At 40.7% G+C, this 19,853-nt stretch overlaps 1 protein-coding gene across 1 annotated transcript; it reads left to right on the top strand.

Moving 5' to 3' along the window:
• Positions 1-2,429: 2,429 nt before the first annotated feature.
• Positions 2,430-19,091, top strand: MYLIP (myosin regulatory light chain interacting protein). Its single transcript, XM_069809162.1, has 7 exons — positions 2,430-2,708; positions 3,777-3,967; positions 13,465-13,650; positions 14,409-14,606; positions 14,945-15,109; positions 16,917-17,337; positions 17,707-19,091. Exons 1-7 carry the CDS (start codon positions 2,622-2,624, stop codon positions 17,794-17,796), a joined length of 1,338 nt encoding a protein of 445 aa, XP_069665263.1. The 5' UTR covers positions 2,430-2,621; the 3' UTR covers positions 17,797-19,091.
• The last annotated feature ends 762 nt before the right edge of the window (positions 19,092-19,853 follow it).

Raw genomic sequence — 19,853 nt, 5'->3', positions numbered from 1 at the left:
TGCAGGACTCGGTCCTTTACTCCCTTCTGTACAACATGAATAAAATATCACAGAGAGACTGTGAAATGGGATGTATTTCTATGACAGCGGTGTCCAGATGACAGCCTTGAAAAGAAATGCTTGTTTTACACAGGGCTTAACCAATCTATGCAATTTACTGCCACAAGCTATTTTTGTGGCTTACGGTTTAGCAGATTTCAAAGCAGGATAACACTTTTACAGACATAATAAGAACACCTGCATTTACATTAAGTCAGATAAAAGGAAAACACAGAGTGGATATTAATATATAGAGAAAAGGCAAGATCTCTGGGACAAGAATCAACTGTTTCTATTTGTCTGGACAACGCCTAGCACAAAGTGAACTGATTCCTAGTATACAAGTAACATGGATAAATAAGTAAAGGCTAATCTATTAGCTATAAGCCAGCTTTAACTGTTTAGTGCTAGAGAAAATATACGAGCACATTATCTCACACATACATAAAGATTTCTTGCACCTTCCTCTGTAATATCTGATCTGAGCTACTGTCAGGGAGAGGATATCAGAATACTAATGGCATGAGTCATCATGGCAGTTTTTGTGTTTCTTCATAACAACTTTAGGACTCCTTTGATTATGACAGAAATCACACAAAATACTATAACACCACAATATACAGCAGTAAAACTAAAATAAAACTAAAATCTTATTTCCTGCATCCACTCCAACAGAAACTAAAGAACACGTGAAGAATGCAGGCTTTTCTTTCATACTAAAATATTTTGTGATTTTTTTTGTTAGTAGCTAATCCCCTCATGATTAAGCCCCTCCCAAAGAGGGTTTTTTTCCCATAAAAATCACAGTTAACATAATTTTGCAATTTCGTTCATCTTCTTTTCATGTTATTTCCCTTTTTCTACCCTTCACTCCATGAGTTTGGTCTTTTAAGACTCTAAGCTCTTCAACTTAAACACTATAGACCTGGGCATGAAAATCTGAGCTAGTAAGCGTACAGGTGAAATGCAGCACCATTCAGGTTTGACATCTCACATCCTGACTCTCACTTGCCTCCTATTGTTCTGCCTGGTTTGAGACTGAGCAGTCTTCTAGTTACAGAGTTCACATGAACAAAACGGATGGAGGTCCATATACTGTGTTTGCAGAGTTCCCAGCAGAATGAGCATCTGTTTCAAGAGTTCCTTTAATACAAATTGAAAATGCTAACAACCCTGACAAGCACAGCAGAAATACCCAAACAGAAGCAAGTGACCATGCACACAGGAACAAGCTAATACTCAGCCCTGTGGTGACCTTGTATTAGCGCTGTGGTTTGCTCTTCCTGTTATCCTTTGACTGCATTTTCAGGTCCCCATTTCCTCTCTTAGTTCTTCCCCTGACAGCCTACTCGTTCCTCACCACTGCACTGCTCAGTACTTCTTTGATCTGCATTTCTTTTGGGGAACCTACACAGCGTGCATTTTGTACTTAGTCCTCCTCCCTGTCGTTTCAATTTACATTGTTAAAGCAGCCATTGTTAAAGCCAAGTACTTTATGTACGGTGGGTATGTTTGTCAAACAAATACTTCTAAGGGCTCGCCTGGTGCAGGTGTTCCTCCCCTGGCCAGGAATCACCTACGAGCTTCATACCTACAGAGTTCAACAAGTGTAAAAGCTCCACCATCCATTAGCATGACAGCGCATGGAGGCTGCAATATCACTTGACTGGTTCTTAAGATTTCCACGTTTCCAGTGCTTTGCATGCTGCGTAACCCGCAGTTGGACCAAGGCCAAAGAGAATATGGGAGAGAGAGAGCATTAATCCCAATGATATTTTCCCCTCAGCGAAAAGGAGTGTTTGCAAAGCCTTGAGATGAGCCATGAAAATAAATATTTGGTTGTCACATAGCTCATGGCCACTCACTCTCAAATTAATTTTGTAGACGGTGCCTGCCGAGTGGGTTTGGTCTCCACCTTCGCTTAGAAGAACTTAAGTTTGCTTCGGTTTAACCGGACATAATTCCAGGGTAGAGAAGTTCTGGGCTGTTGCAGGTGACGGCGGCCGAAGGTAATGTGCAGACGCTGGCTGCTAAAGAGGAAGCGGGCCCCGAGGACCGGCTCCTTCGGGCGGCCAAGCCGCCGCGGGCAGGGCCTGCGGGCCGGGCAGGGCCTGCGGGCCGGGCCGGGCCTTTCCGGGCCGGGCAGGGCGGGCGGGGACGCGGCGAGTCCCGCCGGCGACCCGCGGCGGCTCTGCGTCCCGGCAGGGGGCGCCAGAGAGCAACGGCAACAAACCCGCCCCGCCGAGCCGCCGCCGTTTCCCGGGGATGGGGGCGCTGATTGGTGGGGGCGGTGGCGGCCCGCCGCTGCGGCGCCTCGCGATTGGTCCGCAGGTGCCGCTCGGAGGGGGAGGGAGGGGGAGAGGGAGGGTATATGTGAAGGGAGCGGAGCCGGCGGAGCGCAAGCACTAGGGGAGCGGGGACGGCGGGCTGGGCGTCGGTCGTCTCTGGGCGAGCGGCGTAGGCAGCGGCCGGGGACGCGGACGTATCTCCGCCTGTAGCGACAGCTGCGACTCCCCGCCGGCGGCAGCCGCTCCGGGTGTCCGTGTCCGTGTCAGCGGTGGCGGCGCTGGCTGGCCCCAGCCATGCTGTGCTATGTGACCAGGCCGGACGCTGTGGTGATGGAGGTGGAGGTGGAGGCGAAAGCCAACGGCGAGGACTGCCTCAACCAGGTGAGGGGCCGCCGGCCGGTAACGGGTAACGGGCGGCCGTTGGGCAGCGCAGACCGTTGGTGCCTGACAGGCGCGCACGAGAGCCGGCGGGCGCGCGTCACCCCCTGCCTCCTCCCCGAGCCGCCGCGCCTGGAGGGGGGGGGGGGGGCGCGAGGATCACGGCCTCGGCAGCTCGCGGCGCCCCCGCCGCGCGCCCCGGCCGGGCGGCGGTGGCGCGAGGCAGGGCCGTGCGGCGGTGGGGGCGGGGAGCCGCCGCCGCAGTGTCGTCGTCGTCCCCCTTCCCTTCTGGTTTGGTTGTTTTTTTTTTTTCTTACCCCCCCCCCCCCGCGCTCCATGTTGGATGCAGAGGTTGCTGCATCCCCCCCCGCCCGCCCGCCTCGGGGCTCTCCGGCCCTTCTGCCTTCCCCTGTACAGCGCGTGTGTGGAAGGGCAAGGCCTCGGCCTCACTGCTGCAGCCTGCTCTGACTGTCCCTGGGGTGGGGGGCACGAGTGGGACCCGCCGGGCCGGGGTGACGCCGCCCGGGCGGTACCGAGATGGCCCCCCCGGCCTGCTGGGGCCGTGCTGTCGTCCAGGTGCTTTCACCCTTCTGTCGCCACCGCCTCGATGTGGCTGCGGCGGCTGCCGTGAGGATGCTGGAGAGAGCCAAATGTAGCAGCCCAGTCTGTTGGTGGCATCTAAATAAAACTTGTGGGTTGTACTTTTTTTTTCTCCTTCTTGCCTAGCAAGTGCTATTGGCTGTGATTTTGAGTAACAGATATTCTCCTCTTCTGGAAATCCACTGGCCTTCTTAAGTGCCTGTCCTGGGGGTGAGAAGGGGGGACAGAATTTGACCATGGAAGTCCATGTGGGTTTTGGCTAGTGGAGCTATTCCCAATTTATTCTCAGTGTTTGTCTGCATGCTTTTTTGTATGCAACTTAAAATCCAAGTAATTGAATAATCTTTTGTATAAAGGTGCTCGCAGCAGGATTTCTTTTTTGTGTTTGAGCAATCTGAAACAATACTTGATTCGGGCAATATTTTTCATCGCCATGTTGTAGCCTCATTATAAAGAACCTCTGTGTTTCAGGTTTGCAGAAGGTTGGGAATTATAGAAGTTGATTATTTTGGACTGCAGTTCACTGGCAGCAAAGGGGAGAATCTGTGGCTGAATTTGAGGAACAGGATCTCCCAGCAGATGGATGGTTTAGCCCCTTATCGGTTGAAATTAAGAGTCAAGTTTTTTGTAGAGCCACATCTTATCTTACAAGAACAGACAAGGTAAGGTAAAGATGATTGTAAGTAGATTTGATTTATTATTTTGTTTTCAATTTCTGTAACTTATGGAAGTGATTAGTTTTTTCTTCCATCTTCTGGTAATCTTGCTTGACTCTTCTGTGTAGTTTTAAAACCTTAGTGTTGTTTAAATGTGTTATTCCTTTTTTTGAAAAAAAAAAAAAAAGAAAGAAAAAAATCCAAGCTGGTAGTATTTTAAGTGTTCTGTAGCTACCAGTAAGTAATGAGTGTAGGTAATTCTCGATAAGCACTTAGTGCTGGAAGTGAAAGAAACTAAGCTACCAATAGCAAATTATTTATATGGTATTTGCATGTCCGATAGTAACCTCTGTTCAGTAGTGTTACTCTAGGTCGTTCTAAACCACTGGTACAGAAAGGCAGGAAACAATTCCTCCCACAGAGCAAAAAAAACTTGCTGAATTCCTTTTTGTCTGGTATTATGTTACAGTAACTTTCAAATAGCTACAGGCCCTTTGAGGCTACAAAAGAAACAGCTGTTTTGCTGCTTCTGGGGCCAGTCCTCTTGACTAAATTGTTATCCTGTTAGTCAATTGTAAGAACTAGTCTTCTAAGATTAGTTGTGAACACTTGTTTTTACTCCTTGAGTTTGATTACCACATGAATTGCAATTGAGTTTTCATTAAAGAAAGCTGTGCACATGTATATTTAATGCTGACCTTTTAAAACTAATTTTTCCTGTTAGTTTTAGATAGTACAGTTTATATAAATTGGGCAAAGTGAAGTCTAGTGTCTATGTGATAATGCCAAACCACGTTTTCACTACTCTCCTTAACTTGGTACTTTCAGAATTAAGACCACAGATAAACATGGTTGTTCTGCACAGAATATTTGTCTAAAGAGGCTGAAAGCATGATTTGGTGTTTATTTTGTAGGTAAAAGGCTTTGAGTTAGCAGCATGCATATATTGTTTTATTTTTTGAGCTAATGTGCAGGGGAGAGGCTTTTGGGGAGCAGTGGTTTCAGCTTACCAATCTGGTTGAAGTTCTCAGAATGCTGTGGAGTTAGACCATAGCTGTCCTATATAATAGCTTTAGTTAGGCAAATGCATTCTAACCAAATTCCAGTCTTGATGTACCTTATTTTGGAAAAATAAATTCTACTGTCCATGGCATATCCTTGGGCTCTTCTTGAGTATTTTTCTTAAAGAAACTTGTCCTCTTATTTAAATATTGTCAATGAGAGTAAGTATAAAACCAGATAACAAAGGATTTTTATGTAGAACAAAAGGAGCAACACAATTTCATACCTAATGAGGCAGAAGAGATTACCCTGAGCATGTTGGATGTGTCTCCACACACAGACCAAATCAGGGTGAATCTGAGGAACCCTAAAGCTGATATGATTGGCATTTTTATGCTATCCTTGATGATTGTTTGTTCAACTTTACAAGGTTTTTGCAGACACCTGTATTCCTGCCTTCAGTGCTGTCAATGCAGGACTTGGAAGGCTGTGCAAGTTAATAGAGAGCTTGAACTAGTGAAACATACTCCAGGGGCCTAAAAGACAGGTTATGTAGCTAGAATGTAACAGAGCTTGTATACCTACCTCAAAGTAACAAGTACTTCTCCACCATAAAGATGACTTTAAGAGGTTGTAGGTGGGACAAGCTTTCTTTTACCTATGAATTAAGACTGTTCTAAAACTAGTATTTTTAACAAACAATTTTAAAATTGAGCCTCAGTCATCAGAAGAGATCTATTAAAATTCTGCTTTGGAAATAGCTACTTATAATTTTGGAGATTAACAGGCATTGAAACTAATATTTCATGTCACTCTGTCTTGCAAACATGAATAGTCCTGAGGCTTCAGCTAAGCTGTTCAGACTAAATCCTGAGTATTTTTAGTGTTCTTGCTAAAAACAAATAAAAGTTGTAAACCAGTTTGCAATAACTGCCTTTGTTGTGTATGCCCAGTAGTCTGCATGAAGCAGACCTAGAATTCCATAGTGCCTGTGGTTAATGTATATTTCTGTAGTGCTGACACTGAGTTTCAGTAGATTTACTTTTTTCTACTTGAGTCTGCTTGAGGATTCACATATGCACATAACTGTGCATTCATATTTAGTTTGCATGTAAGCGTGTGTGGTATCAAGGAGAAGATGAAAAACTTGTTAAACCTGTCACTGAACTTTAAATCAATAGGTAGTATATCACAGAATTGGCAAGGATTAGCTGTACAGTTACAGCTGACACCTTGTTTCTTACCTTTACTTGCAAAGTCAGTGTGCTGGTTGATGAAGTAATGCGTGTCCCTGATTTCCTTTAGCAGTTATGTCCACAACTGATGTATAGGGTATTTCTCTTTTGTGTGAAGAAAGCTGAGGAAGTCTCCCAGTCTTTTACTTGCTGCTTCCAATGCTGTTTTTGCGTATAAATTAGATGCATGTTGAGACCGCTTTTGAAATCTGGGAAGCTGCAAGTAATTCTAAACTTTGTTGATATGTTTCATCTTGATGATAATAGTGAATGTTGTGACTGAGTTTTTACCAGGTTTTTTCTATGTACTTCGGAAGCTTTGTCAACCCCAGTTGTACTGCTTCATTAGAGATCCTTGTCTTGCACTTAAATTTAAAACTCAGGTGTGTGTTTGAAGAAACTTAATGTTCAGGTTTCTACATGCTGCATGAAAAGCTGATCTGGCAACTGAACATCAACCTCTGCTTCTGTTATCTTTAATCAGTGTGCAATCCAGTGGAAGATCGCAACCTCATGCATTTTAATTTTCCTATGCAAGGGAGCCTTCTCACTATTGAGTGCAAAGGCAGACCAGGTTGTAATTGTACCTTTGACCACTGTGGCAACAAACCACCTCACCATGTGTGTTGTGAATGGGAGAATTGCATGGGGAAAAAGACCTTGTTGCTACACTTTCTTCCCTTTAACGGGGTTAATAGTGGTTTATTTCTATTGTTCTTTGGATCTCAGTGTCTAATTTTTTATTTGACTGCCTGGTACTGAATTTCACCACAGGATTTTGTAGTTTAGAGTTGTTTTCAGTGGAATGAAAGCGCTTCAGTGTGAGAATGCTATTCAAATTTAATCTGCTGCTGTGAGCTGGAGTCTTGCAAACAAGTCTGAAATGTGAAGAGTGTGGTTGTTCAGAGGAGTTTGAATAACTATACGTTTTTCTGAATGGAAAATGACTGAAGTGGCTTGAAGAGGACTGTTATCTTTTTGCTTAAAGATACATGTGGTGGCCCAAGGTCCAGATCATAAGCTCTGGCTTATGCCACATTCGCTTGCATGTTTTTCTGTATGTCTTGGTAGGTAAAGCAACAGTTGGTAAAAGAAGCGAAGAGCAGGGGTTTTGGTGTTTTTTTGTATCGCATGTTATGAAGCTCCGAGTTACTCCAGTGAGGAGCTGGGACTCGGAGAAGCGATTGTACCGGCCAGGCGGAGTTTTCGGGGGACTTTGGGATGGGGGCAGAAGATGGGCTCGCAGGGCCGCTGGCGGCGCGCGGCGCGGTGTGAGGCCGGGGCGGGCGGTGGCCGGCAGTGACCTCGGCCGGCAGCCGCGGGCCTGGCCGGGCCAGGCGAACGGGCGGCTGCGGCGCTGGGACGCGGCCCGAGGAGCTCTGTTCCCGATCGGCCTGCACCTCGTCTTGTCTCGGGGTGGGCAGTGCCGCTGCTGCTGCTCGGGCTTAAAAGCTTTCTTTGTGAGACGTGATGCAGGGAGGTCTTGCCGCTTGCATCCACCTTAACGACGAGCGTGTTTGCCGGGCCGCGTGAGAAGCGAATTGTGCCAAAAGGTCCTCCGGGAGAACAACGGCTTTAAGTCTGGCAGGATAAAGTCGCACAACGGTAGAAACTATTTTGAAGTGAATCGTTTGTTGAGCAACGTACGATTTACCCAGATGTACTTCAAAACGGGCAAAGTTATTTGTCTTGTGTAATATGACCGAAAATCAAATATACCTATGTAAGCCATGACAATTTAAAACAGTGTGTTGGATTCTAACAAGCCACACAATCTCATGAAGCATTCAAAAGAGCTGTGTTTTGCCAGCCTTGAGATAGGCAGTTATTGTTTTGGAAGCTGTCAAAAGTTCTGTGTGATGTTTGCCAGTATCTGAATTTTATTGACCAAGTACATTGTTTTTGCGGTGTTATCCAGTTGTATTCATGAATTAGATAAAATTAAGAACTGGCTTGTTGAATATTTTGAGCAGTTAGATACTTAGAAAATCAGAAAAAAACATCCTATTATCCTATAGCATTGGCTACCCAGTGCAGCAGTGTCATGGTATTTGTTACAATGCAATAAAGCAGTCTGCTGTAATAGACACCAGGGTGAGTTTAATGGGTCTGTTTGTCTAAATCAGAGTTGAATTGCAGTTGGTAACCTTTCACCCACTCTGCCGAGAGCAAATAAGAACAAAGATACTGAGGAACATAACTGTATCTGCAATGGCTTTGCTTGTTCAAATGGAGTGGCCTTATATATGCTTTTAAAAACAGAATAATAGTCTATAGATCTTTGTCAATATATTTTTAGGGAGAACGATTATGCCTCTTAATTTTGATTCCTTTAGACTGCAGAGTTGTAAATTTGCTTCACAGTAGGAAAGAGCCTTACCCTGTGGTAAGGAGTGTCATACCCCAAAGAGAACAAACAGTTCCTTGGGACTTATGCTAAGATTCTTGCCAGTAGTCTGGCAAGAGAAAGGGTTCTTTTGGCCATACTTCTAGCTTAGGAGTCATTAGTCATATACAGATACTTTTTATTGGTAAAGGATTGGTGGTTTTCACTTTTTCCACTGACAGCTAAGTCTAGAGCTTAAAAGCTTTTAATATTGTCTTCAGATTTCTATTTGCCCTGTTTTCCTTTGCTTGCTTAAAGTAGTAGAAACAAAGTTTTCGGTGCAGAACTTTGATTCCTAGTGCACATAATTGTCTTCAATGAGTTAAAGATAAATTAATCTTGTGTTATGTATACTCTACACTTTTCATAGTACTTATTTGGTGGGGTTGTTATTGCCAGTTCAGTTGTATGAACACTTAACTAGGTGATTTGCCTCCTGTAGGGATTTCATTGTGATGAAATACTGACACGTTTCTGGTAGTGCTCTTCAGTATAGTCAGCCTGCAAAAATTGCTTCGGAGGGAGGCAAAAAGCAATTGATATGATATCTAGGTTTGTGACTTTGGTAGCTGTAGTTTATTCTGAAATGGGCTATCTGCTGAAATCTTCTTGCAGCCCCACTCTTCCTACATTTGTATCAAATTATTTATGTGCAACTAAAATACATTAATCACACTGTACATTTGACTTTACTGACCATTTTAATATGCACATAGAATTTAAATTGTATAAAAAGCACTGGGGGAAAAATAAGGATACAAAATGAATATAAAATCACCAGTGTAACTAGTGCTTGAAGAAAGCATGTGATCCTGTTCTAATTCTAAAACTGCTTTTTCTTTTTTTGGAAGGGAAGAAATTCTGCAGGGGCAGTGACTAATGAAGTATAGCTTTGGCAAACTTGGATGTTTTGTCCTCTAATCAGTATTTCTATGTACTGTTTTCAACTACTAAACTCAAAGAAAATGTTCCGTAATTGAATATACAGGAATATCTAGCTAGCATGAGGTATGGGGGCGAAACTAGGGCTGGTCTATGTTGTATAGACTGTCTTTTGTACTAATGCTGTCATGTGTAGAACTTGAGCTACAAGTGCAATGGAAAGTTCTGTTTGTTCTTAAAGCTGCCACTAGTTGTTCAATGTCCCAACATGTCTGGCAGATGTTAAGATGACTAGGAGCCACAATAATTGGTTGCTAAAGTTCAGAGTTGTGAAGACTTGTTTTCTATGAAGATTTAAAGGTGAAATGGAACTTTGGCAAGAGTAGTAACAAAGCTGCAGAATGTGCCAAGAGAATATTGAGGTGGGTGGGGTAGGAAACATACTTTTGTCTGACTTGAGTTACTTGTCAAGTCTGTAACAGTTAATGTGTCATGTATAACTGAAGTGGTGAATAATGCAGAAACAAAACCAATTAGTTTCTTATATAGTGCTTAAACTTAGACATTCTACTAGTGGTGTTGTGAATGTAACCTTTAGAGGACTTTAGTTAGAGACAGTTCAGTTCTTAGATTTAAAACAGCTCATTGTTTGAAAACTTGCTTGGTGAAAATTCCATTAAGCATAAAATACACTGAAATAATTCCTTGGAAAAACTGAGTACACTTTTACTGCACAATCTGAGTATCTTCAGAGGTGGGAAAAGCTTTAACAATTTTTTCATTGTATCTAGATATTCCTAGAGAGAGGAGGGACAGTGGATTTAGTGCTATTAAGTGATAAGGTCACAATATAATTTACAAAAACTTACATAAATACTTTCTGGTAACTAATAGAATCTGTAATATGGCCACGTTTTCTATGGATGATCTGTTGGGTCCTTTAGACTTGGCAGAGTTAGATAAGGAACTGCCTCAAGGCTTCTAATGCTTTAGTTTTGCTTGACTGTACTCAGCAATAAAAGCACATTCTTTTGCCTTTTTGTTTTAAGATCAAAAGACCTTTTTTAGTTTTGCATGAAGGGAAAAGAAGTCTGCTTTTGTAATCAGATTTTGGCTGGTGTCAAGTTTTGAACCTTGAAGAGGGATGATTTTGCAATGGATATTAGTATAACTTTGGGGAAGTGCAATCTTAGGCTGGATGGGCTAATCAGAATCTGCACTAATCAGAATCACTTTTCCAGATGTCTAAAATGTTTGCAACCCTCACTATCTTTCAATTTCTAGGTGCTTATCCTTCCTCAAACACACTTAAGGACTCAAAATAAAAAAAACAGTGAATTTGCTACTTGAACTTTGGTTCAGGGCAGCTGCTGTAGCAGATCAGTATGAAGTCATTCACTGTCATTCAAAAACTCATTTCACTGACAGGCCCTATGTTAACTAGTTTCCGATCTATTATGGGTGCAGTGTAGGCAATGGGCTTGGACCAGCAATGGGTTCTTTAGGTGTAGACCAATGACTTTGAGAGGGACTGTTAAATACAGGTGTTTGTCTGTTTTCTCTGACTCAGCAAAATAGCTTACCATAGTGTAAGCCCAGACATGAACTTGCATAGTTCTAGTTACTTTGCAATAACTGTCCTTTATACATGCCATACCTTTGTCCCCTTTATCAGAAAAGTGCAAAGTAGCTTAGATGTTTTCCCTGATGTGATAGGAGCCGGTTATGGGAAGCTACTGTACATTAGCTGATGTGATGCTATTTCACATTGTACATTAAACTTGTCTACCTATGCCATTACTGGCTTTTTATTATTGGAATGTGACAAGCTGTGCTTCTGCTGTAGTTGTTTCTGTAATGCATCTGTATTTGCAGGAGCAATCTTTTGTTTTTCAGCTCCCCTCTTGATGTCAATAAGGCCTTCCCACCAAGGGGAGAAGACTGACTTTTCCCTGTGTAGTCAGTGCTGTTGTATGCATAAAATAAACTGAAGATAAAAACATTTAGGTGTGGTAGTTGTAAACATGCTTCAGCTGATGAGAATAAAATTGTAAGATATTTCTTTGAAATACTGTATGTGTAATTAGTACACAGTTATAATGACTGGAAAACCTGTTCTGAATAGAGGATCAAAAGTGCATGAAAAGCCATTTATTTTATGAAATGTTGATTGGAATTAGGGAAATGCCTACTATTTGGATTTGTTTCGGCCATAGTGTTTTAGTAATTCATCAAATACTTTGTCTGGATTTATGAACTGAGCCCCAACAATAGGAGTGTGTACAACCAATGCATTTTAAAAGCCACCGATATGCCTTTCTGTGGCCCAAGCCAAAAGAGTTATGAATTAGCAAGGTAGGAGAAAGGGATTGGAGCAGAGGTTTGGGACTTGCTCAAAAAAAATCCTAAACAAGGAATAACTTGCTAACAATGGGGACAGCTGTACTGTTTGAAGCTCTGGTCCTCTTGCCACTGAAACTTGTATCCTGCACAGAGCAAGGATATTGGCTTCCACCAGACACCCACTAGAACTACTGAAGTGTAGATTGATGTCTAGACATCAGAATGATGCAATTAAGCACCTTTGTCACAACTGCAATGAAGCTCTAGCATGCCTCAAACTGCTTGCAAAGGGAGGTGTTGGAGCTGTGATTTGTTGCAGGAAATGGATTGTAGGGCAGCTTATGGGGTAATTTAATACCTATTTTTCCCTGATTGCAGAAGTTCTGGATATGGGGCATCTTATGGGCCAGTATTTTCTTAGCTGCAGCATTTACTGTACTGGAGCTAAGAATGAACACAAATTTTCTAAGTTATGTAATAATTCATAGTGCTGAAAAAGTAGGCTTATTTGCCCTTTTCTGCAATGGAGTTGTAGAGTGCTACAACAGGCTATACATAAGATATTACCCAAAATTCCTGTTGGAAGGAAAGCTAATCACTTACTAGCATCTCCAACTTGAGATGAGTGGTTCAATACAGATTCTTAAGAAAAGTACATTACACTTAATTTTGGAAAAGAAAAATGTAAATGTCCTATTACTATGGAAGCTAAGACACATCCCTGTGCATACTAGGCTTCATTTCTTGAAAGATTTTTTTCAGTGATATGTAACTACTTCTGCATCTGGTTTCCATAAATGTGTTGAGTCTTAAGAACAAATGCTAATAAATTTTTATTGTCTTCCCTGAGGGGAGATAAGGATGAATTTATAGCAGTTAAGGTAGACTATAGGGGAAATTAGCAGGCTGCTGTTAGTGTTGGTGGAAATTTTGATTTTTCTAATTAACTGACCTATTAGATAATTAAGAGCAGCTTTGAGTTTTCCAGCTAGTTGTCAAACCTGCCTTGATCCCAAGTGTAAAGGTTGGTCTGACAAATGTGCTTACACAGTAGTTTTTGTATTTTATTCCACAATGCCTTTTCAGATGTTCCAAGTTATTCTGTTAATCATGTCACTGGCAAAAAGCACCATCTTACCTTTGACTGTGGTGGCAGAGGCATTTCAGCTGTGTAGAGAAAGTGTGACTTCTCCTGTTGCTTGATAGATGTGTGTATGCTGGTTTGGGCTGGTCTTCACAAATTTGCTTTTCTGAAATGCAGAATAACTTGTAAATGGCAACCAAAGAAATTTAAGCCTAAGAAACTAATCCAAATACATTTCATTGATATTTCACTCACTAAATTGAAATTACTAAGTGGCCTTAGGAGTTAAATCGGTTCTTAAGAACATGATGTTGAAGTGCTCATTTCTTTTAATAGTGCTTTTAGATACCATGTTCAGTTGTAGCCTCATCTTTAAGTGTAAGTGAGTAATAAGATGGAGTCCCTTTTCTTTCTCTTGTGCCAGACTTTCTCTATTTGGTACATTAATTGAAAATTCTTGATTACCAAACTAATGGTTACCAAACATATCTGAGATGTTATTTGATACATATCTTGATTACAAACATCTTTTAACATTTTCTGTAAGCGAACATTTCTGATTCCATTGCAGGCATATGTTTTTCTTGCATATAAAAGAAGATCTTCTCGCTGGTAATCTTCAGTGTTCTTCAGAGCATGCAATTGAACTTAGTGCATTGTTGGCACAGATGAAGTTTGGAGATTATAACCAGAACACTGCCAAGTACAATTATGAAGAGTTGTGTGCAAAAGAGCTCACCACTACCATTTTGGAGAGGTAAAAAGAACACAGTGATATAACCTCCTTTTTGGAGACCAAAAGCATAAAATTGTTGTGCCCTTAATTGCTGATGCTATAGTGTATCTTGTGTTGTTAAAAAAAAAAATAGCTTGGGTAGCTTTGGAGATCAAAACACAACCTGAATGTTTAATATTCTGATTTCAGTTCATTTTTAAGTTTGCTTATGAGTATTTTATTATTTTGAGCAAAAGCTGTTGAACTCTAGTACTTGGGGAAATACAGGTATCTAAATACTTGGAGCAGGGTAATCAAATTGTGAGTATGTCTTAGACCTACAGTTGTGAAAGAAAGTAACAAGAATTTATGTGGCTTAGTACCCTTACACTGAGAAGTAAACAGGATTCCTGAAACACCTTCATAGCTTGATTCCTGAATATCAAGAAACTTTCAGTGTGTCATGCTTTTCTGTAGACTTTTTTAGTTATGACCTTAGTGGTTGTTGAGGTAAATATGTTGGGTGTGGGGTGGGCTGTTAGTTGGAAAGCCTTGATTACATGTAGCTTTCTCATTTCTAAGCAAATGCACAGTATTGTGTCCTGAACATTCTCAGGATGTTTTGGTAATTTTCACTTCCAGTTCATGATTACTGGAAATCTATAGCCAGATAAGGCAGGTCAGGAGCATTTAATAATCTGTTTAACTAGGTCATCTAAAAACCCATGTTAAAACAAGTTGCTGACAGTAACAGTGCATACTTAAGTTATTTCACCTATCCTTCATCTTTTTATCAACAGCATTATTGCAAAGCACAAGGAACTAGAAGGTTTAAGTCAAGCTTCTGCTGAATACCAGGTTCTACAGATTGTTACAACGCTGGAGAACTATGGGGTAGAGTGGCATTCAGTGAGAGATAGTGAAGGGCAAAAACTCCTTATTGGTGTTGGACCTGAAGGCATATCCATCTGTAAAGATGACTTCAGTCCTATCAACAGGTATGTGTTTTGTGGAACCATTTTCATCTTCCATTTTTCAGAAGTACTGAGTATGCCTCTAATTTTTACATAAATCTACAAAACTGCTCTATGAATTACTAAAAAGAGCTATTGGGACATAAGGTCTGAGGACACTACCTGCTTATAATCCAGATGACAACTGGCCTTAATACTCTTGATTTTTACATGTATCTTTGAGGTGGCATGTTCAATCCATCATTACAGACAACAGTCAGAGATCACTGTAATGTCTGATAGAAGTGCACTGTAGTAGCTTGTGGAAAATGCCCTTATCATTAAAAGCTAAATAACCTTTCATTCTTTATATTCATTTATAGGATTGCTTATCCGGTTGTTCAGATGGCAACTCAGTCTGGGAAGAATGTATATCTGACTGTTACCAAGGAGTCCGGTAATAGTGTAGTTCTCTTGTTTAAGATGATCAGTACAAGGGCAGCAAGTGGACTCTATAGAGCAATTACAGAGACACATGCATTTTACAGGTCAGTATTGCCGCTAGAGTGAACTGCTGCTGGTCTTCTCCACAGTATTTGAATTAAGTGCTTAAGTGGCCAGCAGTCTGACTGCACTTCAGAAATTCTCTGCAAAATTTCATTGTGTTTGCAGCTTCTACTTTCTTCTTAAGTCCAGAAACTGAACAGGTTTTTGCTGCTTTCCATTTTGTGGGGTGGGAGTACAAGACAAGTAAGCAAAATTTTTTCAGTTACCACTACAAATAACAGCACTTCAGAATATAAACTTACTGTGTTCTTTGATACTTCATAAACAATACATATGGGTTTTGTCCCTGTGTAAAAGGGAGGATGAGAGAGCAAAGGATAAAAAATTCTGTCCTTCAGAATATGTAGGTGTAGCTCTTGCCTGTGTACTCCTTGTTTCTCCTTTATTTGGTTCCTCCAACTGCTAGAAGTTACCTGTATGCCACCTTCCCCTCCCATGTATTTAAATCTTCCTACAATTCCCCTGTCCTTGCTCACATGCCCAGGATTTTTTTTCATGCCAGCAGCTATCCATTGTCTTTATCCTATTGTTCTTTGATGTTCTTTGAGGTAGGGGTGCTATAATCATTTGTTGATGGCTGATTTTTTTTAGAACCCCTTTTCATTCCTACTGTGAGGTCCAACACTGATCAGTAGAACTGTCAAAGATGCTTAGTGGTGTTTTCTTGAAATTAACTACCATGTATCAGTTTCAATTACTTTGTAAGAAGAATTGTACTTAAAGCAGAGGAAAGTACATACACTATGCAAAGACCTGTCCAGCTTCTCAAATTAACATCATTTTAATACAGTTATGGCAATTAACAACAACTAGTTGCCTTACTAACCACTGCAGCTAATCAGCAGCTAACCACTGCTTATTTTGTGAGCCTGATGTTAAGCATGTCTTGTTCTGCTCTGTAATTATATGCCCTTGCACTGCTGTTTTGCACTCTTCATACTTTTTTCCAGGCTATTAAATCATTATATAACTTCTTAAACAGTCTTAACTTTGATCTTTGTCTCTGCTTGTAACTTCTGCTGTCCTTTGTCGTTTCTGATTTTAATTTAAGCAGAATTTTAGTTAGGCAATGGCATTTGGCCATAAGCTTAGATCTTGGACCTTAGGCCCTGTGACGCTGTAGTCCTTATGTTCTGTGTTTGTGTCTTCTTTCCTATGTTGTCCAGAGAAGTGATAGGCCTCAATAGGCTTCTGCAGATTTAACTGTATCACCGAAGTATGTGACAAGCATGGTTAGGGTAGCTGAAATACCCAGTGGCAAATACAAATGCCTTAATTTGTCTATACTGCATTCTCACTGGTTCCCTTCAGATGATATAATATGAGTATATAACGTACTGAGTGGAAATTTGGTTAAAGACGTTATTTGACTCCATGCTAAAATTTTTTGAGAGCCTGTCTAAAAGAGGTGGTATGCCAAAGACTATTAATTGGAATTCTTTAATGCAGTGTTTGGAAATTACCATGTGAAGAGGTGTTGCCAAGCTGAACTGTAGATTAAGCAAGTGTTGGCTGTTAGTTAGCATAATGCCTTAAGTCCCTTCCATAGGCCGACTCCATTTTACTAGACATGTCACAGTCTTGAAGATGTAAAATAACTGTCACTTTTCCATTTTGTACTTTTCAAAGTAGAGTTGTCATGCAAACAACATTCAAGATCTTAAATATTACCTCAGACTGCTCCATTTACTTTCAGTGCTGTTACTTCAACTTTGGGAACAAATTATTGTAGGGATAGGTTTATTGGTATTAACTAACCAAGTTTGCATTTGTCCTATTGTTTTATAGGTGTGACACTGTCACCAGTGCTGTCATGATGCAGTATAGTCGAGACTTAAAGGGCCACCTAGCATCTCTATTCCTGAATGAAAACATTAACCTTGGTAAAAAATACGTCTTTGACATTAAAAGAACATCAAAAGAAGTTTATGATCATGCAAGGCGAGCTCTTTATAATGCTGGCATTGTGGATCTTGTTTCAAGAAGTGACCAAACCCCACCAAGTTCCCCCCTTAAGTCTTCGGAAAGTAGCATGAACTGTGACAATTGTGAGGGTCTTAGCTGCCAGCAAACGAAAGCTCTGCAAGAGAAGTTGCGGAAGCTAAAGGAGTCCATGCTTTGTATGGTGTGTTGTGAAGAAGAAATAAATTCAACCTTTTGTCCCTGTGGCCACACAGTATGCTGCAAGCCCTGTGCTGCCCAATTACAGGTAATTGCAATGCCATTAAGATATGAGTTACCAAATATGTGGAAGTTTTGGTTTTCTGTATACTTAACAGTCATGGATTAATATGTTTATGTTGATATTCCAGTAAAACTTATTTTTAAAATTTTGTTGTAAACTAATTCCAAAGAACATTGTGTTTAGAAGATGTGTTTTAAAGGTAAGTTTTAGCTGTGCTAGTTTAACTTGCGGTGAGGGTAAGGATTAGCTGCATGTTTCTCACAATACCCTGTTTTAAATATGGAGATTATGGAAAAGTGCTTTGTTATTGTGCAAATGGAAGGAAGTCTCCAATAAGTGTAGAGACTCTCAAAATATGAAGTAAACTAATTTCCTAATGTTTTTCCTTTCCAGTTGTGTCCTGTTTGCAGATCTCGTGTAGAGCATGTCCAGCATGTGTACTTGCCAACCCACACCAGTCTTCTCAATCTGACTGTGATATGATCTACGTATACACTTTAAAACCCATCATGTACTTTTTAAACTGCACTAATATGAAATGCAACCATTGATTGTGAAGAAGGCAATCACTCTGGCACCTATCTACGATCACAAGCAAAAAATACTGCTTTTTTAAACATAGAATATTCTTTGTTCAGCATGTCCAAAATGGTTTGGGACATCTTTTGAGACCAGAAGTGTAATCAATTTTTTTTACTTAAAAGGAGAATGATGCATAAGTTTGTAGCATGGCAGTGTTGCCACAAAGCTAGGTAACCCTGGAGAAATGTGGTGTCCACATATTGATATACCCAGCAGGAGCAATGCAGCCTTTTGTTTTACACTCTCTAAATCCTTTTTAGTACAGTCATTCCATTTATTTTAATAGTAAGACTAGCTTTTACAGTATCAGTTTAGTATGGCTCATAGTTTCTGCTTTTAGTAAACTGCTTTAAAGAGGAGAGAACTTCTTTTAAAAAAAAAATTGGTTCTTAAACTAAAGTTACAAGGCTTCATCAAGCAGCTGCATTTAACTCTGAATTCTATTAAATAGAAAACAATTCTGAGAGAAGAGCTTTGGAAGGGTAGGACAAGTTAATCTGAGTGTTGAGGGTGGGTCAGCAAAGTCTTCTGGCTGGCCTGTGGAAGCACTGTTCTGGGACTTCCTTCACAGCTCTCAATGGGCAAGGTGCTCCCAGGTTTCCCACATCCAACTTGGCTGGTGATCTCAGGAGCTGCAGTCAGCTGCCCTTTAAGTTGACTTTATTTTTGGAGACTGATTTTAAACTATTAAACATGTACCATTAATTTCTAAAATAAGGGTTGTGTATAATTTTAAATGCTTTCTTCAGTTAACATCTTTATTGGGTAGGTCATTTCCTGCTAAAATGTTTTTAATCTCCACCCCCCTACTTGGGCATTTTGGGCTCTGGTTTCCTAGTGTATTCTCCAGGGTACAGAGGGAACTAGAGACCATGTTTGGGTGCAATACTGGCTTAATCAAAGCTAGAAAAGTACACTGTCACTTTACTGAAATTTTCTGACTATACTTTTCATATTGCCTTAATGTAGCAGTAATGTGTGTTTATGCATCTGTTTCTTTGCACAGACATTTTGTCAAAATATTAAAACTCTACTTTTTTATGACACATTAGCATATAAACCTTACTCTAAGAGGGTATTTATTTTTTCACTTTGTAAAGAAAATTTTGTTTCCTCATGAAGCAAGAGCTTTGTCCTATATCGTAGGCAATTTCTGTCTTTTTATATTCAGATTAATAAAGGACTTTAAAAATCTACTTTGTGCTATTGATAAGACACTAATTTTGTTCTGAAATTCATCTGAGTTGTTACTGAACTGAAAATACAGTATGAAGTATTTTCATGTTTACAGTCTTGAATGTTGTGTCATGTTTTAAGTGGTAATGAAGCTTCCTTAGGTGCATGCAAATTTCAAGAGGGAAGATGACTGACATGGTATAACCATCTTTGTTCAGGCAGTGTACTTTAAAAGAGCTGACATATTCCAACTGTAAAATAGCCTTCAGAATTAACTTTGTGGAGAACTTTTCCTACAGTAAATTGCCCCAAATGTATGCAGTATATTCCAGTGAGATGAGAGAAATGAAAAAATGCAGCTTGAGAGCAGAGTTGGAGTTTCAGCAGTCCTCTCTAAGAAGGTTCTTAATTACAGATGCATTGGTGTCTTTTTTTTGACTGAAACTGTTCATATTTACTAACTTACAACTCTGCGTTCACATTCTTGAAGAGATGGTGCTCTGGCTTAGCCCACTGGTAAGCTGAAGGATGTAAGACAGTGCTGGGATCAGCCCAAAGCTCTCTGGAATCCATGGGGCTCTATTCTGGTGAGTGTGAACTGAAGTCACTTAACTATGACCTTTTTAAAGTGATTTTATTGCTATCTAAAACAGATTATTGCAGAATAGCATCTCCTAATGTCAAGACAGTTGTCAACATCAGGGCTTGAAGCCCTGGACCTAAAATTATTTTAGGCTAGCTTTGAAACCCTGCTGATGAGGGAAGGGGGAAGGTGGCTCACA

This window comes from Haliaeetus albicilla, chromosome 21 (assembly GCF_947461875.1).
Source record: "Haliaeetus albicilla chromosome 21, bHalAlb1.1, whole genome shotgun sequence".
Classification (NCBI taxonomy): Eukaryota; Metazoa; Chordata; class Aves; order Accipitriformes; family Accipitridae; genus Haliaeetus; species Haliaeetus albicilla.
This window is presented reverse-complemented; position numbering and strand designations above follow the sequence as displayed.

What these genes read in the sequence shown, in the direction of transcription:
- MYLIP (XM_069809162.1), top strand. Translation starts at nt 2,622, where the DNA reads ATGCTGTGCTATGTGACCAGGCCGGACGCTGTGGTGATGGAGGTGGAG. An exon ending in ATCTTACAAGAACAGACAAG is followed by an intron (nt 3,968 to 13,464) that starts GTAAGGTAAAGA and finishes ATTCCATTGCAG; the next exon opens with GCATATGTTTTTCTTGCATA. An exon ending in CCTGTGCTGCCCAATTACAG is followed by an intron (nt 17,338 to 17,706) that starts GTAATTGCAATG and finishes TTTCCTTTCCAG; the next exon opens with TTGTGTCCTGTTTGCAGATC.